General features: G+C 37.6%; 2 protein-coding genes across 2 annotated transcripts in view; one reads left to right on the forward strand and one right to left on the reverse strand.

Moving 5' to 3' along the window:
* Positions 1-8936: 8936 nt before the first annotated feature.
* capn5a (calpain 5a) overlaps positions 8937-26175 on the reverse strand; it is a 32450-nt gene continuing 15211 nt past the window's right edge. Inside the window, exons 4-13 of the mRNA XM_081372444.1 lie at positions 21910-22118; positions 21547-21739; positions 20910-21103; positions 19392-19469; positions 17353-17548; positions 17154-17276; positions 13183-13379; positions 12980-13101; positions 11883-12019; positions 8937-10457 (exon numbers count right to left, since the gene is read on the reverse strand). Coding sequence (XP_081228570.1) covers positions 10275-10457; positions 11883-12019; positions 12980-13101; positions 13183-13379; positions 17154-17276; positions 17353-17548; positions 19392-19469; positions 20910-21103; positions 21547-21739; positions 21910-22118 — 1632 coding nt within the window. The 3' untranslated portion in view covers positions 8937-10274. The remainder of the gene's footprint in view (positions 10458-11882; positions 12020-12979; positions 13102-13182; positions 13380-17153; positions 17277-17352; positions 17549-19391; positions 19470-20909; positions 21104-21546; positions 21740-21909; positions 22119-26175) is intronic.
* ompa (olfactory marker protein a) lies at positions 23481-23963 on the forward strand (the record flags this gene model as incomplete). The annotated part of the gene is made up of 1 exon (XM_081372695.1): positions 23481-23963. One exon carries the CDS (start codon positions 23481-23483, stop codon positions 23961-23963), a length of 483 nt encoding a protein of 160 aa, XP_081228821.1.

The following is a 26175-nucleotide window of genomic DNA, read 5'->3' on the forward strand; positions in this document are numbered from 1 at the left end:
GGTGCAACTTATAGTCAACAGAATGTGTTAAAGGGACCATCAAAATAAAGTGAAACCCAGATACGTTACTATGTAGCCTAACACCATTACTAGTTACAAACCACCAATTCCAATATGACTTGAGTAAAGTATCTGGTTTTAAATGAACATAAGTATTTTACTCATACTGAATGTAGGCTCAGAGACGCACTAGTCCTCAAAACCTAAGAGACACACCAGTGAAAAACAAGAAACGGCTGATTTGTGAGGATGCTTATTTTCGAAAATCAAAATAAAACCGAACACTTCAAAACTCCAATAAATCAAGGTCCACACAACAGTCTCTTAAACGTCTACAAACAATCAAGTTCAGTTAAGCTCAAGTGCTCAAAACAGACACAAGTAAACCAAAATCTCTTCAAGGTCTCTTCAATATAATAGATAAATAAAGTAATGTTAAGTAAAATGAAATATTCAAAGCCTACTTGGTTTCAGCCTCCTCAACGGCTCCAGCTATATCCTCATCTCATTTATAAAACACCTGCGATTCAAAAAACTACCTGCTAATGCACTCGCATTCGTGTAAAATAGCCTTGTTGACTAGTTTAGGTGAGTAGGGCTCAGTAAGCAAGCGAGTAAGACATAGTACATTCAATGCCCTGTAGATGGCGATATTGCTTGTTTTGTAGCAGAAATAAACTACTGCAGAAAAAGTTAGGTGCCATGCAAAATGTAAGGAGTAATCAAGCGGGAAAGAAGCCGACTGGAAGTTGAAGCCGGCCACGTGCCACCATCTTGTAGCAGAACTTCACCTGCTGTTAGCATCCCATTGACTCCCATTCATTTTGGCGTCACTTTGACAGCGAATAACTTTACATCTGAGGCGTTTGAAGACTCCATTTGTCCATTATTTATTTCTAAAGAAACACGACAATGTATAAAACGCTCCATTACCTTGTAGCTTATGTTATGGCTCCGTAGAAGCAGTTTTTGTAAAAGTAGGCTAATGATTGCGTCATAACCACGCGACTCTCTGTCGCACAGTAGAGAATTACCGTATGGACGGGAGGAGAAGCTCGCAGGCAATCGGGGGGACGTGGAGGCGAAATGACAAAATAATTAATCAGAATACCTAGCAAAAGTTTCTCCTGCTCCTAGCTCATGGACAGCTCCTACTCACACTCTCCGTCTCTGCAAGATTCGGAAGGGAATGATTCAGATTTCTCTTAGATAGTAAAGATAGTGAGAGTAGCCTATATGTTAGTATGCGGTTACGAATTCAGCAGTTGCATTACTCATCACAAATATATTGGAATAAAGAGTACTTATTCAAAAATGTAAGAGAGTAGAAAGTAAGTTGCTTATATCTATGATATTCAGTAAAACTACAAAAAGATACTTAAAGGTATAGCGGAGGATCTTTCCAAATTTTAGATAAGACCCGCCCTCTCCACTTTTTGAAAAGTTTGATTGATTCACCAGAATGACTGACAATTAGGAGGACCAATAGTATAGGTTACCCACCAGGAAGTAAAACATCCTCCGCTATACCTTTAAGTACAGTAACTAATAACATTTACTCAAATACTTTACTTAAGCTAGCTTTGAAAGCATGAGATCCCGCCCTCTTTTTAGAGCGCTCTCTCCAAAGCTACGCCTCTTTCAAAACACATGAACGCACACAGCTTGAGCAGAGTCTGCAAACTGTCACATGAGACGACGTTAAATTACTTCATGTCTCATGTCACATTTTTGGTCCAGAGACTTCCGCAGAAGTGTTTGTGTACCTGCTGTAGAATGACCATGACCGTGCTGTTTGTGTTTCCTCCTGGACATCAGACGTCACCACACGGGACCCTGAGAAAGAGCCACACATCAAGATTAGTGCTACCCAAAACACTCCTACAGTGTGCATGACATAATCATGACATACACATCTGCAAACTTTCTTTTAAAGTGCATCGTCATAATACAGTACCAACAAAATGCTTCTGGTCGACACAAACACATAGTGAAGCACAGAGCATTACATTCAGATTATCTGTCACTCGACCTGAAAAACTTGTTAAAATTCTCTTTAAAATTAATTTTACACCATTGCTTTACTTCATTTGTCTATACTATTTGTTAACTGGATTTGTACAACGATTATTTGACTTTTTTGTACTCTAACCTAATTTATTTTCCATTTCTCAGTTCTCACAATTTTTTATAATATTTGGTTTTATTATACAAATACTGTATGACAAAAAAAGTACAAATATTGCAAATAGTCTTTCAAGTAATATGAGGTCATAAGCCTGCATGTATAAAAAATATAGAACATTAATCATAAGATTTAATTTTTTTTAGATGGAGCAACATGGCAACTACTCATGCAACACTCATACTGTTTTTGTGTTGCACATTAAATTGAAATTGAATTACTGTCAAGCACTGAAAGTCAGATAAACACACAGATAAATATATATAAAATCAGCATGAAACAGATGTTGCTTCCCTATTGTGATGAATACGAGTGAAACGGCTTTTCGAAATGAGAAAGAAATGTAAGGCGGGACTTGATTTTGACCATGTGGAACTGATTAGACGGTTTTGGATTGCTATTGGTGGATCTCCTGTGAGTGACAGGTTGTCCCGCCCTCGCGCCAATAAACACATCATCAGAGGAGAGATGAGCTACAAGATGGAGGGGAAGTTATTTTGTTTAAAGATTATGAAAGCACATGATTTAAAAATAAAAATAAATAAATGATGCGCATGGATAAATCAATAATTAATAATAAATATTGCAATATTTAATAAAAACAAAACAAGAATTGGCCATTTTGATTTCATGTGGACATGGGACACACAACACTGAAATACAGTAGTCAACATTTCAAGTGGATCAAAACCTTTCATCAAAGTTATACATGAATTTTGAACAATACCCACTCTTGTCTTAGGACAACTTTGATGAACTTTTTGGATCCACTTCGAATGTTGACTACTGTGCAAGCAGACACACAAACACATCGCCTCCGTAGCTTTTAAGAACCAAGTGAACAGAAACAAACAATAACCATATCAAAAGCAAGAGCAGTAAATTAAAGTGTATAAAAAAGGAAAAAAAGGTAAAAACAAACAAGACAATAGCAGCTGTAAACATTCTCATGCTAAATTATTCAGCCGTGGACGACCTGCCTCACATTTCCTCTATTTAACTTCCCTTTGACAACAGCTGACCTATGACCTCCTGATAAACATGATCTCTTGAAGCCATCTTTACCAAGGCTATCTATCTACGTATCTATCTATCTATCTATCTATCTATCTATCTATCTATCTATCTATCTATCTATCTATCTATCTATCTATCTATCTATCTATCTATCTATCTATCTATCTATCTATCTATCTATCTATCTATCTATTTCAAGTAACTAAAATGTTTTAGTTAACCCTGGTCCAGACTCTGGTGTAGTTCCTGTAAGTCTAGCTGTTTAATCTGGGCTGGACACGCAGGGGCGAACAGGATAAATGTGCTGAATAGAGCTGCATTCACATGGACATTAATATTTTACTGTCTAATTAAACCAGCTGACGTCTGGGAATAAAGACTGCACACTCTGGATGCACGGGAGAGGGGTTAAACAGACTAATAAATACGGCACTGGGTCCGTGTGTTGAAGAGCCACTACACATTTCTTTTAATTTCCCTCACAAAAAGTACTGTGGCGATACCATGGTATCAAATATCATGGTACTCTGATATGTACCAACTGAATGATGATCATATTCACGCACCACGGCATTTACATGACAACACAGAATAGCATAAGAATATCATACCATTCAAATTATAATAAATTAAATAATAAATAAGTTTGATTTTATACATAAAATAATTTTAGACTTGAACTAGAAAAAAAATGGAGGGGTGTCAATTACTTTCTAAGCATTTGAACTTCCTTAAAGGTTCTTCTCTGATTACATCAGGGTTGTTATACATCAACTAAAACCACGATGATGCCGTCTAAACCAATTTATCAACCCAAATCCAATTGATTAATCAATTAATCATTTCCAACTGTAAACTTCAGACATAAAAGCTGTCTGCATTTAACTGCTGTTGAATACATAAATAAAAACATGTTGAAAACTCCCTGTAAAATAAACCTGACTGTAAATAACATTAAAAAACACTTGTGGTACCTCCTACTGATATGGAGGCCGCCTTGTTTCGTGTACAGGATATGTTTAAAACATGATTTGGATCAGGCCAATTTAAGAACTTCTTAGTCCAAAATCCACAGGGTGCCGATCTGATTCCTGTTCTGACCAATGACAGGACAGATTCAAGCGGCCAAAGAAAAATCTTAACGCCCAAAATACCAATAAAGGACTATTTTAAACCCACAGCTGATCTTTAGACTTATCTTTCATTGGTTATGTAACAAGTTAGAGGTTTCACAGACACACTCTACACCCTGTATTCACACTGGAAACAGTGGATTTCTTATGACAGGTTCCTTAAATTGTACTGGCTTCAAATATCAATGCATTATTAATTAGATGTTGCTGTCATTTTTTGGCAAGAAAACTCAACTGGAGAGCAAATTCTGACAAGCCAGAGGATAAACGAAATGCTGAAAAGCAAGAAAAACTTGCAAACCTCCATGCAATCTGTGTCTCGTCCTTGAGAAGACACTGTAATTTAGCATACATCAGACAAAATACTCCAATTTCACTATTTCACAGTCACCTCTATAAATCTAAGAAACACATCTGATAAACAGTAACGGCTGTGAGAGTGAGTTTCAGAATGCTTTAGGAATAATGTTTTTTTTTAACAAAGCTTATTAAATGTATTTACTCCATCGTGCTATTTACAGATTTACTTATATACATCCATAAACAGGTATAGCAGCACTAATGACAAACTGTACAAGGGATACAGAATGAATTAATAAACAGACAAACAAAGTGAAATGAAAGGGTAGAAAATGATTTCAGTAATAAGATTTAAACCTACATGAAGGACCAAACACTGGTCACTCACCACAACGCAGGAAAGACTCTGTTCTGTGTGTTTCCAGACATCCACAGGTGCGTCAGACGAGATGAAGAATGACTCTGGATGAAGAGCACAGGCCTGTGTGTCGTCTTCGGAGTGTGACACCTGCCTCCACTGCTGTATGAGGATGACTATGGGGGATAGCGACACTCTCCAGTCCTCTCCTTCATGGTCACTGATCCTTCACGGGGAGGGAGGAGTCAGGACAGTCAGACACAGAATGAGTGACAGGAGGGAGCAGGAGGCTCACGCGAGTCACGAGAAGTTAGACACGCACGCACACACACACAGACACGCAATACGAAACATTCTCTAAACATGCTAGAGATACACTAAATAAAAAGACGTCCAACAATCAAACTCTCAGTGTAAATGAACAGCCAGTATTTTACAAGTAGGCCTAACTGTATTATTGATGAAAAGGTCACTGCTTTCCGGGCCGTTTGATTTGAGATCTGAAGTTTTACTGCAATGAAACCTGGAGATGACAAGTAGATTCTCTAGGATGCCTCTCATAACATAAGTCGGTTGTGGTAGGCTACATTTACAGAGATGTGCATGCATTTTTTGCTCAAGTCTGCCATATTCATTACTTTCTTAAAAAGGAGTTATAAAAATAACATTTATTTAATCAAAAATACTGTAAATACAATTTAAAATAACTGCCATTTATTCCTGTGAAGCAAAGCTAAAAATTCAGCATAATATATCCAGTGTTCAGTGTCACATGATCCTTCAGAAATCATTCAGAATATCTTAATTATTCCAAACTTTTGACTGGATGTAAGGTGTATATGCTTACAATATATATACACACACACACACACACACACACACACACACACACACACACACACACACACACACTCACATTTTAAAATACGTCAGTTTCTGTATGTATATGTAAATATATATATATATATACATATATACATACATACATATATATTTACATATACATACATATACATACAGACGTGCTCAAATTTGTTTTGGTACCCTTACAGCTCATTGAAGTTAATGGTTCATTCCTCTTGAAAAGAGATGAATTATTGCTTATTCTACAAAGTTATTCTAAAATGGCCTGGACACATTTGTTGGTACCCCTTAGAAAAGATAAATAATTGCATTATAGTGATATTTCAAACTAATTAGTTTCTTTAATAAGTATCACACATCTCCAATCTTGTAATCAGTCATTCAGCCTATGAGAAAAGTAGTCATTGTGCTGTTTGGTATCATTGTGTGCACCACACTGAACATGGACCAGAGAAAGCAAAGGAGAGAGTTGTCTGAGGAGCTCAGTCAGAAAAAATAATATGGAAAATATACGATATGATAAGGGTAAAGGCTACAAGACCATCTCCAAGCAGCTTGATGTTCCTGTGACAACAGTTGCAAATATTATTAAGAAGTTTAAGGTCCATGGAACTGTAGCCAACCTCACTGGGCGCAAGAGGAAAATCGACCCCAGACTGAAAAGAAGGATAGTGCGAATAGTAGAAAAAGAACCAAGGATAACTGCCAAAGAGAAGCTGAACTCCAAGTTGAAGGTGCATCAGTTTCTGATCGCCCCATCCATCGCTTTTTGAGCAAAAGTGAGCTGCATGGAAGAATACCCAGGAGGACTCCACTTTTGAAAGAAAAACATAAAAAAGCCAAACTGGAAATTGCTAAAATGCATATTGACAAGCCACAATCCTTCTGGGAGAATGTCCTTTGGACAGATGAGTCAAAACTGGAGCTTTTTGGCAAGTCACATATGATCACAGACGAAAAAATCAAGCTTTCAAAGAAAAGAACACCATACCTACAGTGAAACATGGAGGAGGTTATGTTTTGGGGCTGATTTGCTGCATCTAGCACAGGGTGCCTTGAATCTGTGCAGGGCGCAATTAAATCTCAAGACTATCAAGGCATTCTGGAGCGAAACATACTGCCCAGTGTCAGAAAGCTCTGTCTCCAGTCGCAGGTCATGGGTCCTCCAACAGGATAATGACCCAAAACACACAGCTAAAATGTGGTAATGGATAAGAACAAAACATTAGACTATTCTGAAGTGGCCTTCTATGAGTCCTGATCTGAATCCTATCGAACTTCTATGGAAAGAGCTGAAATATATATACTTTCAGCTGTTTGCAATGAACAATAAGCTCAACACAACAAAAGTTTCAACATAACAAAAGTTTCAAGTGGTGTCCCCAAATTCAACTGAAAATGCTACTTTTAATGACTTCTGGAGTCTCAAAATTATTTAATCCCATGAATATAATTCCTCACAACAGCACTAATCTGCAAAACAAATGTTGTCTAAAGCACAACTGATGCAACTTGTCAAGGGCTTCATTAGTTGCACCAGGTGTGCTGGAGCTAGAACACATGAAATATCTGAACTGGCTAGGTTTGTTGAGTATCACGTTTGACTACATGTTAGAAATATGGTACAAAAGAATGGTCCAAAAAGTTAAAGGGGAACATGGCAACTCTAGCCATTTCTTCGCCGACTTTCCCTTTTGTTGTCGCGTGTTTTCTCAACGAGCTCCCCTATACAGCTGTGGGCCGTATATTTCACAACACTGTAGTAAAAAAAATCTCACTTGCGGCACTTTTCTACCGCTGCTCACGTGCATTTGTTATTATGGGAGCCGGCCAACTTTATCGTGTGGAGCTATGTCTACCGTGGTGAGTAATACATCTTACACAGTATCATATGGCGTGTGTGTTTATGTTGAATTGCCGTAAAGCAGTTTGTGTTTCTCGCTCGTTCTCGCTTCTCACAAGACTTCCTATTTCCAACTTACGGGGACGTTAGTCCCCATGTTGCAAGGTTGGTTTTCCGCCGGGGAACACTGGGGGGTGTGGGAAAAGTCACCATTCTCACCAGAACAGGTTATTTAACCATCCAAATGATTTCTAAACGGATTTATTAAGTTGAAATAGTTGCCAAGTTCCCCTTTAAGAGAAGATATCATCGCCATTCACTCACAAACAATGAGCAGGATACAAAAAGATAGCGAAGGCACTACATGTTCCTAGAGACACCCTTGGAAGCATAGTTCGCAAATTCAAAGTTATAGGAAAAGTGAAGTAAAGTCGCACAAGTAAAGTCGGCTCAAATTAGCTCAAAATCATATAAATAAGACACAGAAGTTTTGGGATTCTGTTCTGTGGAGCGATGAAACAAAACTAGAACTTCTCGGCCTGGATCAGCGTTATGTCTGAAAAGAACACTCTGCCTACAGTTAAGCATGTTGGGGGCTCAGTGATCCTCTGGCACTGGAAACCTGCAGCATGTGAAAGACAAGATGGATTCATTGAAGTATCAGGAAATCCTAGGAGAAAACATCATGCCATCAGTAAGGAAGCTGAAGCTCGGGCGTCATTGATCCTTCCAACAGGACAATGATCCCAAACATACCTCAAATTCCACCAAGGCTTGGTTTCCGAAGAAGTCCTGGAAGATTCTACAGTGGCCATCACAGTCACCTGACTCGAACCCCATAGAAAATCTCTGGTGGTATTTGAAGAAGGCGGTTGCAGCCCGCAAACCCAAGAATATTACTGAACTGGAGGCATTGCTCATGAGGAATGGGCTAAGATTCCTCAGAAACGGTGCATGGTGTCTGATTATACATCTCGTTTGCAGCAGATCATAACAGTAAAAGGGTGTTCTACTAAGAACTAAAGATGCTTGCAATGAAGGGGTTGAATAATTTTGAGACTGCAGAAGTGATTAAAAGTTGCATTTTCAGTTGAATTTGGGGAAATTTGTTCATTGCAAACAGCTGAAAGTCTCTCTCTCTCTCTCTCTCTCTCTCTATATATATATCCAAGTTTTACATGATCATGGGAACACTGTTCAAAACTTGTGCAAGAAAAAGAATTACAGGCAAATAACTGAACATTCAATTAAACTTTATTTCATTTTGTGAAATAGTGAGAAAATCAGTCAAAATATACAAAAAAACAAAAATCTTCACAGATTATGATCAAGATTGCTTTGGCTATTTTACCCGTTCTGATAAGGCACATCTATTCATCTGTAAACAACAACAGGCACTGCATGGAAAGAAATTGTAAAACTTAGACATGAAATGAAAATAATTCATAGTGATTGTAAAATGGCACAGATGTAAAAAGTGTCTTGGTATTTTGTATAAAAAAAATAAATAAAAACAAAACAGGATAATTTTTGAATTTGGTTTGATGATGACATTTAGTTTTTGAAGTTTGTTTATGACTATCATTAGTGTGTGAAGAGGTAGAAAATGACCAAATCTAAATATTTATATAATGAATAATAAATGTATATGTATATATATATATAAACACAAGTACATTAGTTTTGCATGTTACCATTTGAAACACAATTAATAAAAAAAAAGAAGAAAAAAAAAAAGGCAAAACCCCACAACCTGAGTGAAGTGCTTCTCACTTTCTGATGACATACTGACACCTGGTGGCTTTAATTGGTCTTTACACTGTGTAGATGATAACCTCTCAAGGGGTGGATAACATATCATATAGTAAACAATATTTATAGAAGAATATTTATATTTAATGTTTAAAATCCTATAGAACAGCTGTATGGCTCTAAAACAGATTTGTATGTATTATACATTAGCTGTTCCTTAAACAGGGACATTTTCACATGTCTGTCTGATACCTTCACTTCGAAGACCATGTTAAACAAAGGAATCCTGGATTCTGGTAAAAAACACCTGATAAAACACTCCATAATTTGGAGAAATGTTTCATTTCACAAAAGCATGACAAACTTGGCACAGGATTATGGTAAATATTTAAAGGAGAAAAATACATAAAAAGGAATGCCCTCCAGATTTAAACATTTAGTGTAAACAGAGATTAAACAGAAAAAAGTCCTTTACCTTCCATTACTGATTGTTTGGCCAAATTATGTTATACAAATATGAAACTGAAATTCATTACTACATATCTGCACTACCTTACCTGAATAGTGGCGAGAGGAATTAGATAAATGCATATACAGCATGCTATTTCATATAGTGATGGATGCATGTCCTATAATATCCGATATATATATATTTCCAAGACAAACACAATAGGAAGCACCTAATACCAGGAAATGACAGCTTTAAGGTGTAAAAAGTGCTTGTAAACGAGTACATTTTCCTTCCAAGAAAAAAAATGACTGTAAATACATGTGTAATACACCAGATAAAGTACCACAGGAACAGCGTGACCGTGAGTGACGTCAGATGTTGGTCAGGACGTCGCTGGTACTGAGGCTCACCGAGACGAGACCCGGGAGGTCATTGTTCTGCCGGTTTCCTTTGTCCCGCAGGTGAAGTGTGTGAAGCTGCTGCAGGTCAGACAGGTCACCGCTCAAGGTCGCCTGGCCCATGAACGAGTCCTTCAGAAGGTTCTTGTTGTAGATCTGACAGACACAACAGAAAGGTAAACAAAGACTTAGAGAGGAGGGAAACTCCATTCATCATGACAATAGACAATAGTTATGTTTCCATCCATCTATTTTTATGTGAAATTTGGGATATCACAAATGCTGGATAGAAACGCCAAGATGCAAATAAGTTATAAAAATTCAGATAAAAAAATATATGAGCTCAAATGAGGCAGATCATTTTTTATACAATAAGACGACATGCGCATAAACATGATTACTGAATAAATCCCTTGATGCGCATTCAAATACCCAGAATGGTCTTACACGATTGCATTCCCAAACACCAAGCATTAAAACAATATAACATGAGAGCATTTTAGGGCTGGACCCGAATATTCGTTCAGTATTTGATTTTCAATTTTGGGATTCGAATATTTGTTTTTTTTATTTGTTGTTTTTTCCGCACACCTGGCGAAACGGTTCTCATTTGCGCTTCAATGTTTACACAATAAAATCTGGCGAAATACAATACTCTTTTTACAATTATCTTATATAGCCTAGCCATTTTTATAAGGGTGGACAGTTGAAGGAACCCAACCTCGTTATACTTAATAAATATATTTGCTTAAAGTGTTCCCTACAACTGGAGTATTCTCTGTCTAGAGAGTGTGCATGAGCTTGTATTTTGGGTTAAGCTGCGTTGCTTTGAAATTGTGGAAAATAGAATAATAGAAACAAAATGTATAAGCCTTTTTCAATATTTAGGGCTGTGCCGGTAAACTTGACAACCGCACCACCGCAGTGGCAGAGTAGCACTGCCGGTTGTCCGCCAAAACACATTTTTTTTGTATGTGAATGCTGTTTAACCATTTTACATGCATATTATGACACGAGTGAAGCACAAAGCTTTGTTTACAAAATAAAGAATAGGTTAGCAATGTTACATCGCAGCCATGGAAACATTTTGATTCATGACGAAAGAGTTGTGCGTGAGCCCATAAATTTAAGCTTTTTGAAATATTTAACTTTATTATATTATTTAAGTTACCATTATTTATTGATATTTATTTCAATGCTTTACATGCTTTAGTGTGTTAATTGTTTCATTGATGGAAGTGCTCAAATAAACACGCGTGTCTGTTACAAAATGGATATTTGAGCCTCGTTTATTACAATTTTTTTATTTCCCTCCTCAAAAAATGGTGTTCGGACCAGCCCTATAGCATTTATTGCGTATTTATGATGTATAGGGGAAAAAAGCCACAGTGGTTTTCCCGATTGCAGCAACTTCCATTTTTATTAGATATTTTGCTCCGATTTCCCAGGAAGTTTTGTTCTTTTAAACAGATGGGATGGAAACGGTGCTTTATTTGCAAATGTTTTATGCGATATTCCAATTTTACGCGATGGGATTTTGTGGATGGAAACAGCTACAACTGATTCCTAAAAGACTGTCACCTGAATGCAGATCGGCTCTTTCGGCTTCTTCCTGTAGAAAACAGCCTTCACGTCAAAGTCTGGGCTCTGTGTGTCTTTGTGCACCGTAGAACGAACCTTCTCTCCCTCACAGCTGATGATGACGTACGGATCAGACGCTGAAACAACAGGAAAACTCAGCCATTCAAAAACATCAAACTACTGGGTCATTTATTCACAAATACAAGATCTGAATGCACTTATTTTCAATTATACACATGTTGGTAACTGTCTTATTAAAAAGCTAAACATTTTTCAAAGAAATATAGTAAAAGTAGTTTGGCATTGAGTTGTCATGTGACATGCAAATCCTGAATTAGGAAATGACATCACAGAGAACACAGCTGTAGAGTCTTATGACTGTCTCAAAGTTTCTTAAAATATCAGATCATTTGGTCTTTTATGGTATCTCAAGATTTGATCAATTAAAATCGCATAAATACAATAAAAGTATTTATAATAATATAAATTTGATAGATTAAAGCAAGTACACTTCTATTCAAATAGTTATTTCAAATTTTAATAATATTTCACGATATTCCAGTTTTTACTGTATTTTTATCAAATAAATGCAGGCTTGATGAGCATAAGAGACTTCTTTAAAAAAAAAAACATTAAAACATCTTACAGACCCCAAACATTTGAATGCTAGACTAGTGTACAGTGACATGCATTTCAGTTATCAGAAAAATATTTGATTATTTTACTTGGTAGTTTTAACACAATATTTTAGAGTTATTTAAAAATGGTTGCAAATGTTTCAAAAGAATTTCAAAAGCAAAGCAAACATGCTTGAAAAATGTTTAAAACATTTACAAGCCTTTTTTTATTTAGTGTGTAAAAATGTCAAGTGCATAAAATAACACTCCAAAAAACTTGGCACATGCATTTTGAACTAGACTCCCCCCCCCCCATTTTATACAACTCAGTTGTTCTTACATGTATCATGAACATGCTTGATTTGTTCAGAACTATCATATTTGATCTCTTTACGATATTTGGAAGACACTGTTATCCAGAGCATTTCTATAAGGTGTATTTTGTAAAAAAAGAAACAGAGAGAACATGACATGACTTACATCCATCTGCGTCCTGAGCCTTGAGTCCGTCTGCTCTGTGGACGTGCACCTGTGTGACCAGCTTTGGATACCCACAACACCCCGTCCAACACGTCTGGGGCGGCTCGTCTTCTGTCAGCTCCCTTAAAACCACACAATCTTCATCGATGCATTCATTATTCATAATGAAAAAAGAAAATAATGTCCAATATATTACGTATTACTTGAAGGCGGAAGGTACATCCGTGAAGATACGCAACAGGAAGTCTCCCTGCAGGTTGGGTTCAAAGGTCGTGGGAATGATGACATAGCGGCCCTCCTTCAGGTCCTTGCGCAGAAAGACGCTGCGGGAGTTAATGTAGACGGAGCTGCCCACCGTTTTCTGAATGCTGTGCATGCGGTACGTCCGGTTGAGCTCCACCTATCAGAGAACACATCTCGCTCAAACAGGTGTGCATGTGTGCATACTCCCAACGTTTTTTCCCCATTTCTGTCACCTGATGGAGTTTGGGTTCCTTGCCAAAGTCACCTTTCGGCTTGCTTAGTTAAAGTTGTTAAAGACACTTCGAATTCAGTAAAATTATCGATTTAACTGCACTGACACTTTTGGGTGAGAACAAAACTTTGAAAACTGAATTGAGCTGAATAATGACACTAATTTTGCAATATCAACACGGTTATTGAACAGAATCGAACATTGTTTCCATCCAAAGTTGCCAATTTAACATGTGTGCAAAATTAGAATATTGCATAAAACATTTGTGAATAAAGCACCGTTTCCATCAAATGTGTTCAAGAGTACAAAATCATCACTTCCTGGGAAATTGACACAAAATATCTGTAATAAATGTTGCTGCAGTTGGGAAAGCCACTGTGCACACTGTGTGTACATCATTAATTATGACCGCCGCTAGCGTAGCTAGCGAAAGCGGTCATATAGGGATTGTCAAAGTTTTTTTTTTTTTTTTTTTGTCACCTACTGAATTTTCCGTCAACGATACTAGGGACACCGAAGCACCGGGGAACATGAAATTTGGTGGGCATGTAGCCCCACTAGACTTTTACGGAAAAATTTCGTTTGGTCCCCGGGGGCCACTCCCCCCCCCGAGCTGGGGCCCCCCAAACCCCAAAAATGCAGTTTTTCCTAAATAACTACCTGAACCGTGGCACCGAGGATGACCAATTTTTTATGGTATGTTGGTCTTAAGTAGGGCTGGGCAAAAAAATCGATTTTTCGATTAATCGTTTTTTTTAAATGTGGTCGATTCAAAATCGATTCTCAAATGCCAAGAATCGATTTTTTCCCATCTTTATATTACCCAAGTATTAGTTTTCCTCCACAGTTCATAGGCTTGCAAACTCAATTTTAGCTAATGCTGTGAGATTTTATGTTAGTTTTATCTAAATCATAAAATAACCTCAATTATTGCTGCACGTTTTTATATCATATCATATTCATTTTTTTAATATCAAATCGCAATCGCGATGTCGATACGCAATTAGGCTATATGACGCAAAATGCTGTGATTTTATATGAAATAAACAAATTTGGGCTTTTAACGCAATTAACGCAGCATCTGTTCGTTTTTTTTTTGTCATCCTTTGGCTAGTGTTACATGATCCCGCTCTTATTCACGCAAATGCTTTTAAACCATTCATGCGCCACAAGACAAAAAAGAGCTCGCTGCCTGTGAATGTCGTGACTGTGACAGAAAAACTTGCGATGATATCGTGCGTGCGTACAAGACAGCCCAGAATAGAGTTATCTTTCGCGCTTGAACGAACAATAACACACACAAATATGCCAAAATGTCTTTTTGTTGAGTATTTTCATTACATAAGAGCAGTCTTATGATGAACGTGAAGAGTTGTGACTCGTGAGAGAATGAGGCGCGTGTGAGATCCGCCAACGCATTCTCATCCTTGGACGTCACATACTGACCCTTGTGACATTTCGTCTACATCGAACGCACATGGCACCCTTTAGGGCTGGATCCGCGTCTCTGTCAACAACGGCTGGTCTTAAAGGGACAGTAGCCTACACAGTAGCCACTAATTATCTATGTCGTTAAAGTTAATCAAAGAACAAAGGGAACAGAGAAAAACACTCACAACTCTTGACTAAAGAACTTTTGTAACTTTGATTAGTCTATATATAATTTATAATTAATGCAGCGCAGACTGTTTGATAATAACTTTATTCAATTTCTGTATATGGCCTAGCTGTTACAGATAAAAATGATATGCAATGTTTTTATATGGGTTTATGTGAGGATTGTTAACCTGTTTGATCAAGACATGCGACTGTTCTGACTTGTCCAATTTTCAGCATCGATTTTTCATCTTGCATCAAAATACTGTCTATTCATTGTATGCATCTGAAATATAGAGTTGGGTTCTGTTTTTATGTACCCATGTACCTAAAATAAAAAGAGTTTAATAAACAGGTTTGTAGCTCTTAGTTTCTTTTTATTAATAAAACACTTGAAAACTTATGTTCACTTTTCTTTTCTTTTCTTTTTTTAATAAATATAGGATTTGTATTAAATATTCATTGAGTCGAATCGAAATCGAATCGAGAATCGAAATCGAATCGAATTGAGAGCTTGCGAATCGAAATCGAATCGAATTGTAACATCTGAATCGATACCCAGCCCTAGTCTTAAGGGCCCACATCAACCTAGCCCGTAATCGATTGTCAAAGTTTTTTTTTTTTTTTTTCTCGTCATCTACTGAATTTTTCGTCAACGATACCAGGGACACGAAACACCGGGGAACATGAAATTTTGTGGGCATGTAGCCCCACTAGACTTTTACGGAAAAATTTCGTTTGGTCCCCGGGGGCCACTCCCCCCCCGCGCTGGGCCCCCCCAAACCCCAAAAATGCAGTTTTTCCTAAATAACTACCTGAACCGTGGCACCGAGGATGAAGAAATTTTTATGGTATGTTGGTCTTAAGGGCCCACATCAACCTAGCCCGTAATCACTCATTTGTGATTTACGCCCCTCCCATAAAAAATGAAAATGCAATATTATTCTACTTTAATCGCCCCTATCTTCAGCGGAGATGTTCAGAACTGCACCATATTTCATGTGTATGATTAACTTGACATCCTCTGGGGGTATCCTCTGCTAAGTTTCGTAGAATTTCATCCATGGGGGGGTATAAAATAAATTCATTTATGTGCACATTTAGTGACTGTACACTCATCGGCCTGTAGATGGTGGTGTTGAGCGAAGGGTTGCTGGTTTAGGATGATACTGTCACACACACTGACATCCACACGCACAGACACACACCCATACACACACATACAAATCCACATGCACAGACACACACACACAAACACACACGCGCACACACGTACGCACGCACACATACACGCACAGACACACACACAGACATGCACATACTACTACTTTTTTTAGGTATATACATAAACACGCAATACAGCCAAATTGCTCCACGTCATTTATTTTTGTGGAAAGCCAGTGCAGGCCTGAGCGGCGGTCATATTTTGTACCGCCCTGCGGTACATCTAGTTATTTGCGTCTCTGTCAATAATGCAATGCAATAATCTCTGTCATGTTATTTTGCGGTTGGATGCCTGGTTTTTGGGAATGCAATCATGTGAGAGGCTTCTGGGAAGTCATCATACCAAATCATTTTGATGACAGACTGACTCATGCATTTCAGAACGACCAAACCAACATTTGAGATGCTGTGCGATGCGATTGGTCCGCTAATAAGTCTAGTAATCCAATCACATCCTCTGTTGAGTCCTTTGAGTATGTTGCGCATCGAGGGATTTATTCAGTAATTGTGTTTCCCTTACATAAATTTTTTATGCACATTTTTTAAATGTATGCGCATATTGGTGTTTCTATCCAGCGTTTTTTTATACAATATCCCAAAATCTGCATAAAATAGCTATAGAACAGAATAATGACATTGTCTTATAGCTGAATTGAACTCGTTTCATAATTGATGAACTTTACAATGTTACTGAACTGAATAGATTCAACATTGCACTGACTCAACCTGAATGATGACACTAATGTCTTTTTAGAGTTGCTTCATGGCAGATTTTGAATTGCCATTAATTCTGCTCTTTTCCGGTTTATGACTGTTATGAAGCTGCTTTGAAATAATGTGCATTTAAAGTGCTACACAAATAAAGGGGACATGACATACTTTTTGGATATCAAAGCCGATGGCCACGTTCTCTCCTTTGCCTTCTTTGGATCGAGTTCTCTTGTCCTGCTGCTGTAGGCAGATCAAAACTTCATCCTCTGGCTTCGTCACGTCAAACACGTACTGAAAAACACAGTGACGCTCTTCAGCACACGACACATCTACACCACAAACACGCACTTATGAATGAGTGTCGCACCTGTGGGTTCTGGAGGAACGTGGCTTTGTTGTTAACGCAGCCTCCACATCGGTTCCTTAAAGGGTCGTCGTGGCGAGACCAGGAGCCTCGCATCACTTCCTCATCCCAGGTCTTGTGGATGCTCAAATACGACGTATTAATCAAGCGGCACAGAATCAGGTCTGTGAAATACTTACAGAAATCATCAAAATCCATCCTGAGAGAGGAAAGATTAAGACACAGCAGTACGATAAAAAAAGACCATCAATAACAAGACAATGACAACACTGAAGAGTTTTGAGGAGTTTCAGTTTGAGTCCACGAGTTGATTCTAAAATAAAAGGCTTGATTGCATACTTTACATCCATAAAATTCATCTTTAAATGAAAGTTAAACAATATGCAGTACAGCATGCGGTTGATTACCACAGAAAATATCAACTTATCTATTTTGGAAATAAAATGAATTTAATTTAGGCAAAATGAACGTGTTAACACATGCAATTATTTTTTTCAGTTTAACAAAAAAATGCCCATTATGTCAAGTATCCTTGTAAGCACAGTCTTAAATTAGCTGAATGAAGTCTTAAATGAACGTAAAGAGTTGTGAGAAAATGGGATGCGTATCAGATCAGAGTCATGTGTGTCAGGTCTTAAAGTGACAGCAGCCTAATAAACCTGTTAACATGTTATTTCCCCTTTATACTGTTCATTACGGTATAAGGTGCTTCTACACTGTTGTATACGGTACAGTGTGTTGGTAAGCGTGGAGATATGAAGTGACGGTGATGGTTGTTGTATGATACTTTGCCGAGCACGGAATAAAGTTGGAAGAGTTAAAAACGTTGTGTTCATTTTGAGTAACAAAACCCACTTCTGTCTGTCACTAAGGACAATCAAAGAACAAAGGAAAAAGTGAAAATTATTCACTGCTCTTGACTGAATAACATTTGTAGCTTTAATAAGGATTAATCTATATTTGATTTATAATTGATGCAGTAAAAACTGTCAAGTGTTTGATAACTTTATTCAATTTCTGTATATATCCTTTCTGTTAGACCTACCTGAAAATCTTAAAGCACTGTTTACAAGGTTATATGGCTCAAAAACAATGAAAACAAGCGCAAATCAAAATCTGAACCAGTCTGACTGGGTCAACAGAAAAAAACTTGAGCCCTGATATACTGAAGGGCACAGGTAAATGTGACATTTATTATAAAGGGTTTATGTGAAGATTATTTTAAGTTGTTATATTTTTTAAAAGCCTAATAAAATGTTAAAATTGATAGCTTTTAATTATACTGTAATGCTGAATGCTTATAATGGCTAAAATTGAGGGGGGAATTTCATATTTCATAGAGACCATCAGTAGCAGTATTGGTATCGGTGATACTGACCTTTGTCCATAAAAAGATGCCATTAAACTATTTTTATGTCGTTTCTACATTATTTGGAGATTAAATGTGAAATTATTACAATATAAAAAAATACTGAAAACTTTAAATGTTAGGTGTGCTTAATCGCGATTAATTACAGAAAAATGTGTGATTTAATCAATTAAATTGGATATTTCAACACAATAACCAATAAAATACACACTATTTTGAAAAGTATAGTCGCAAAACGTTATGCACGTTCAAATATGAATAATGCAATAAAACTAACTTTGTGTGAAAAGTTACATGCAATGCATCAAAAATTTCACTGTGCATATTGCTCCTGTGTAAACCATGTTTACCATGTAAACCAGGTAAACCCAGTAACTTTCATATGATGTGTGCAAAGATGCCAGAACAGGAGGATAACATTTATTTTTAGTATAAGCGCTTTAACCAAATACAAGCTTCACATTTCTGCTTTTGAACCCTTTTTTAACGCTCCACTGACAAGCTGAAAGACGCAAAATTATTTTCTGTGGTAATCGACACCATGTCACAGATGGAGCTTAAGTTGGATTTGATCCGAATATTCCTTTGTTTAACAGATTTTCTGATTGTCCTTCACAATTTTAATGCACAAAGTCCTGAAACACAGCAAAACCTGTCAAGATATTAATCTCACCAGAACTCGCCATCATCCTCCACGGTCACACCCAACCGCTCTCGTTCACCCTTACTGACTCTCTTCCACTCCTCTGAGCTACAGATTCAGAGACAAACAGAAATGGATTCAGAAAAAAAAAAAAAAACATTATAGTGTGGTAATTCAATTTCCACTGTAATAAAGAATAATAATAATAATAAAATTGACAAATATGCCTGCTAACAATGCATTTCACAAATGGCTCTGGTAACTGAAAATGTTTGCTTTTGCATTTTTGCTTTGATTTCAATCCCAGATTAATTTGGTGAAATTTTTTTTCATATGCATTAAAGAAAAATCCCCACACAAGACATACAGGGGAAAAAAATATCATGGCCACAAATTAATAATTCATTTCTTTGTTTAATTAATTTGTTCCCTTGTTTTAGTAACGAGGAAACGAATTAGTATAACGTGGCCACATTTTACTGAAACGAGGGAACAAATTAATAAGTAATGGAAACAAATTCTTAATTCGTGGCTACAAAATTGTCTGCATATCTTGTAGAATACTTTGTAAAATACTGTATTACAAATGTAAAAATTATGTTTTCTTCAAATGTATGTCATCAAAATATTGATTGTCCCTCCCACATAAAAATGTAATTAGTAACTCAAATTTAATGAACAATATGACTCTGTACTACATTAAAATATAATTATTTTAATGGATTGGAAATGTAAGCATGATAAAAAAAAAAAAGTACATTAAATGTATGTTATAAGGTCCCAGCACTGTCTTTCTGTCCAACAAGTGGTTTTTGGTTGAAGACCCCTGATTTAGAGCATTCTCTCTCACATTTAAATATGATTTTCACTCCCAAAATCTTGCAAAGTGAACACGTTCAGAATGAACTCAAAGACAATTGCTGTATTTGCATGAACAAAAAATGATTTAGTGCACCTTTACAATACCGAATACGACACCTGATGTTCAGTTTGTCCTCCAGTAGGAGGCAGCATGAGCACAAAAACACACAGAGCATTTAAAACATTCACAATCGTTGGTTTGAAACAAAGCGTCTCTGTGTCAGCATATTTCCTGTTTTTTCCATTGCATCTTTTTTTTTTTTACATGGTTGCATGTGCATTATGCATTGTGCACAATAACGTTTATACTTTAATCTTTTTTCATTTATGAAGCATGTTTTGATTTAAATCATTTCTCTTCCTAATTGTTTAGGAAATGTTAGTATTAGGCAAATGCTTTCTACCAAATGGGAAATTTGTTTAGATGATCATTTGAAGTGTTTCTAGTCGCAAATCAAACTATTTACATCAAGGAAGGCCAGGGAAAATTCCAGCAAAAAATAAGGCCAAGTTCCCTTTCCTATTGCACAAACAACGCTGACAGTTCAAGTGCAGAAAACACTGTAATGAATTTAGTCTCCTGTAGTTGCGCAAATTTATGCTGGAACATCATGCAGACATGCTTAAATGTGTACCGTCTGCTTTAACGATAAACCACACACTAACAGCTTGCAGATGTTCACAAACCTGTCGCTCCAAGCTCCATTCCACTCCCTCTGACCCCACGGGTTCCTCATACGGATCATGGAGAGCTTCTCTGATTTGAAGAAGGCCAGCAGGCCGGTGCCCAGACGTACCTTACGCACGTCAGTTACAGCATACGCGTGACCTTTGACCAGGCCGCAGTCTAAACGGGCCTCCATGTCCGCCTGAGTGGTCGCCTACAGAAAAGAGAATCCAAACAGTGTGAACACATGAGACTGGACGGCATGAAACTTGAGTTCTTCATATTTCTTATTGCATTAAACACAAATGCATTTGTTTTATGAGGGGTTTCAGTTTGACTCAATGAGCCGAACTTGAATTGGCCATTGCATACTAATTAAAAAAAGCTTTAAATGAAAGTTAAACTCTGTGTACAGCATGCTGTTGATTACCCATTTTGAAGAAAAAAAAAAAATAGAAATTGTGTTTACAGTAACACACGTATAATGGATGTCTATGAAGCAGGACATTACAACAGAATAAACAATAAAATACACACTGTATTGAAAAGTATAGTCATGAAACATGCATATTCCAATATGACTATTGCAATAAAAGACGCTTATGACATTTCTTATTGCATGTAACACAAATGCATGCGACTTGACATCAAACTCACTTTAATGGAGCAGCTGATCAGACCTCCTCTGTTGTGGACCTTCAGAACCCGCTCGAACAGCTGATGACGGGCCTCTTCCTCCTGGTTAAACTTCCCTTCCAGCAGATCCATGGGCTCGGATACACCGCCAGTGAAATCCACCAGAGCATCACCTGTGTTGCCACCATCCAAAGCCTCATAACATCCACATAACCTGATAAATGAGGGATCAGATAATCAAACCAGTTTAGTGAAGGACATCATTAAAACATTTCTTATTATTATTATCATCATCAACCTCTATCTGATATATCCCTCCAAATGTCTGCTAGCTTTATTCAATAAGGCATTTTTCTTTCTGTTTATACTGGTCGTGGTACTTACTTGGCATAGGCTTTCTCCACAAGAGCACTCCAGAACTCATTACTGTCGTTGGAGTGGCAGTAGATGAGCTTCCCGTTTGCGGTTGGCAGTCGGTCATCAACGACGACGTCCACCCATTCCCCAAAACGCCAGAACCGAAAATGAAAAATCCCAGCATAGCTCTCTGGTTTCTCCTTCTCCCATTCCTGGTCCTTCCAATCAGGAATAACCTATAAACAGCAAAATACAGTTTATTTTATAACTGGAGTCAACTTAACCTTACACTGACAGACCTGATGTAGATCAGAAAAATATGGTGAATAAAAAAAAAAACATTAAAATGCATGGAATTACAGGAGCTTATGGGTGAATCAAATGAAAGAACATGCCCAGGTCAAATTTCACTCCAAAATCAAAGAAATAAAATAAGATTTTATTTTACTGTTTTGCTTGAATAATTGTTTTGCAAAAACTTAACCCTATTTTTAAGCACTGTTATTTTACTATTATGACATAATAATTAGTATTTTAGTATTCATTCATATTTGGAATTTATTTTTCAGTTTAGTTGTTTTTAGTAATTTTAGCACTTTTTATTTTTTAAAAAGTTTTTCATCTAATATTTATTTTATTTTAGTCTTTCAATTACAGAAAACAATGTAATAGTTTTACTTTTAGTTATCAATAACACAAATTTTTTAACAAAACTTGAATTTTTGAATTTCAATACATTTTAAGCATATTTTTCTCCCTGCAATTCAGAATACCGTAATACTAAACTCAACAACAACAATAAACATTATACAGTACGTGAAGAATTTCTAAATCATAGTACTTGTTATACTGCATTTGTGCTGATTAAAAAAAATATTGGAATACAAAACTTATATATTTGGATTTTTGCTGTATGACAATGGAATAAAAAATAATAATAATAATAATAATAAAGTAAAATGTTCAGATGCATTGTTAATGACAATGTTGGGTTAATTGTAAATAAATAAATAAATAAATAAATAAATAAATAAATAAATAAATAAATAAATGCTGTTAATGCGCACACACACACACACACACACACACACACACACACACACACACACACACACACACACACACACACACACACACACACACACACACACACACACACACACACACACACACACACACACACACACACACACACACACACACACACACACACACACACACACACACACACACACACACACACACACACACACACACACACACACACACACACACAAAAAACTCCTGCAAAAAAAATCCTTCAAGTTTTTTGAACAGCAGCAAGCATCTGTTGCCTAGTGCTGCAATACGTCAAACTCTAACAGCGAGTCTCCGGTTGGTTTGCTCCTCCTCCTGCTCCCAAAACTCATCCAGAGGCTCAGAGGATGTGAGGCAGAATCAATAAAGTCCCCAACTAAATGAGGCTTTTTGCCCGTGGGGGCCACAGAAGCGGGTGGGGATGGAAAGTGAAGGTTGAAAGAGGAGAGAGTTTATTCAGTCGCACACAGACACAAGCCACGAGCAGACGGCTCCTTCCTCAACTTGAAGACTATCGGGTCATGGGTTCGGATATGGAGCTGACCTTCACCGAGGACCTGCAGCTGACGGAGGTGATGCGTTTGAGGGTGCAGTCGCTGCAGCAGAGGGGTCAGAAGAGGCAGGACGGCGAGAGGCTTCTCCTGCCGTACGAGTCCGTCTACCGGCTGGACTTCAGCGAGCAGGAGCTGACCTTCTCCCACTGGAACGTGACCCTGCAAGGAACGGGCCGTTTCACAGTCACCGGCATCTGCCAGCTCTGGACGCCCGACCTGACCAACCTGATGACCAGGCAGCTGCTGGAGCCCATCGGCCAGTTCTGGAGGAACGCCGGAGATCCTGACGATCTGCCCATCAAATGCCTGGAGGCGGACATCCAGGAGTTCGGAGAGAGGATAGCCGAGCTGGCGAAGGTGCGGAAAGTGATGTATTTCCTATTCGCCTATAAGGAGGGAGCGACGAAAGAGAAAATCTCTTGCTCTTTGACCTTCAACAAAAACAAGTGACAGATCGAATCCTAAAACCGCAGACAGGTTAGATGCTCTATGTAATGGTCAGTCAAAACCTTTTTCTTTTACCAATCAACGAAAGCCCTTTGTGTTAAAAAAAACCATTCAATTTCTTTAGCTCTTGTCCTCTGTAGTTTCCTGAACTTCATGATGGTTTCATTAACCTGCCGTCCAGAAAAATGTAGTAAGATTGTTTTTATGCAGAAAGCTATTGCTGGATGATTTTGTCTGGTGCACATGTAAACCAATGCCAGTATGATGCTTATAGAGCGAATCTACAGTCAAATAAATTGTGTTGTCAATCATTCTGTTTCTGTATGTGAATGTTTTGTTGATATGGTGAAGGCATCTGACTGGAAGGTCAACTGAGACAGACTCGGCCAGTGTCCGTCACTAACCACCACACAACTGGATCAATATCGGCATTCAATCAATGTGCCCAGCCTTCAGGCAAATGCCACACATTAGTTCTAGGAAGTCTGACTCATTTCCATGAACGGGTTCTTTTTAAGTTTGTTTCAATGAACCGGTTCAACAAGCCAATTCTTCAGTCCTTTACGTCATCAAGTGTTTCCGTTGACATTTTGTTTGACAAACGAAAGGATAGTGAGTTGTATAAGAATCAAACTAGTTCAGTTCAATTTGTGAACTGGTTCATTGAAAGAATCCAGCAAAATAACGGTTCTCACACATACAACCTCCAAAATGTTCTCTGTGTGCTATGAAACAAGGCAACTAAGCAGTCAATAAATGGTAATCATTTAAATGTGCCTGTCAAATAAATAATGTTAATATGTCAGCGTAAATTTCTCACAATCTTTGAAAACTTTTCCCCAGGTGTGAACATCTATAGCTCTGTTCCAAATAATGGTAAAAAAACAAACAAAAAAAAAAAACAGTATTTTTTATATATATCATTTCAGTGTATTTCCCGCATTTCAATGTGAAGAGTACATGTAACTTTGGCAAAAATCTTAAAAGGAAGCCACAAAAAAAAGCCTACCTAACGTGACTCACACTTTATTTTAAGGTGAAATAGTTACGTTACTACACGTACTTACTATGGTAATAATAACCGTGAATTATACATAATTACAAGTAACTAACCCTAAACCAAACCCTAACCTTAACCGTAACTCTATGAGTACATGTAGTTAATATTACTCAACTATTTCTAAGTACAACTATTTCACCTTAAAAATAAAGTGTGACTTCAAATCCCAATCGATTTCAATAGAGCGTTAAAGGGATAGTTCACCCAAAAATGACTCTGCTCTCTGCACTCAAAGCGCTTTACATATGGAAGGGGAAATGTCCTCAACCACCACCAATGTGCAGCATCCACCTGGATGATGCGACGGCAGCCATATTGCGCCACAGCACACACCAGCTTATTGGTGGAGAGGAGACAGAGTGATGAAGCCAATGAGTATATATGGGGATGATTAGGAGGTCATGATGATGGACAGAGGACAATGGGCAAATTTGGCCCTACTGTTTTTCGAAGAACATCCTGGGATTTTTTGCGACCACAGAGAGTCAGGACCTCGGTTTAACGTCTCATCCGAAGGACGTGCTTTTTGACAGCTTAGTGTCCCTGTCACTATACTGGGGCGTTAGAACCCACACAGACCACAGGGTGAGCGCCCCCTGCTGGCCTCTCTAACACCTCTTCAAGCAGCAACCAGGAGTCTCCCATCCAGGTACTAACCAGGCTCAACCCTGCTTAGCTTCAGTGGGCAACCAGTCTTGGGCTACAGGGTGATATGGCTGTGCAACTATGCAACACTCTAAGAAGAATAAAAATAGACAGCAAAAACAAACCATTTTAATACAGTTTTATTGATATTTCATGCAGTACTAAACAGGTTTATTATTGTTAACTAAAACTATTACAAACATTTTTGTTAATGAAATAAATCTGAAAACATGAAACATTAGAAACGCTGCCTTGGCAACTAACCAGAATAAGCATAAGTTGAACCATAGCAATACTAATTGGAAATAAATATAAAGTAAAAGTAAAATAAAACTAAAGGAGATCTTAAATTGCAACATAAGGTCACCGCGTACCTAACTTTAGCACCTTTATATGCCTAGGTAGGCAGTTCACTAGGTATGAGTGTGTGGCCAGATGAGATCTATGAGTGTGTGTCTGATGGGGCTCTTCAGGGGAACCACAGGAAGAGTTAGCGGACAGTAATTAGAC

This window comes from Scardinius erythrophthalmus, assembly GCF_964197995.2.
Source record: "Scardinius erythrophthalmus genome assembly, chromosome: 8".
Taxonomy (NCBI): Eukaryota; Metazoa; Chordata; class Actinopteri; order Cypriniformes; family Leuciscidae; genus Scardinius; species Scardinius erythrophthalmus.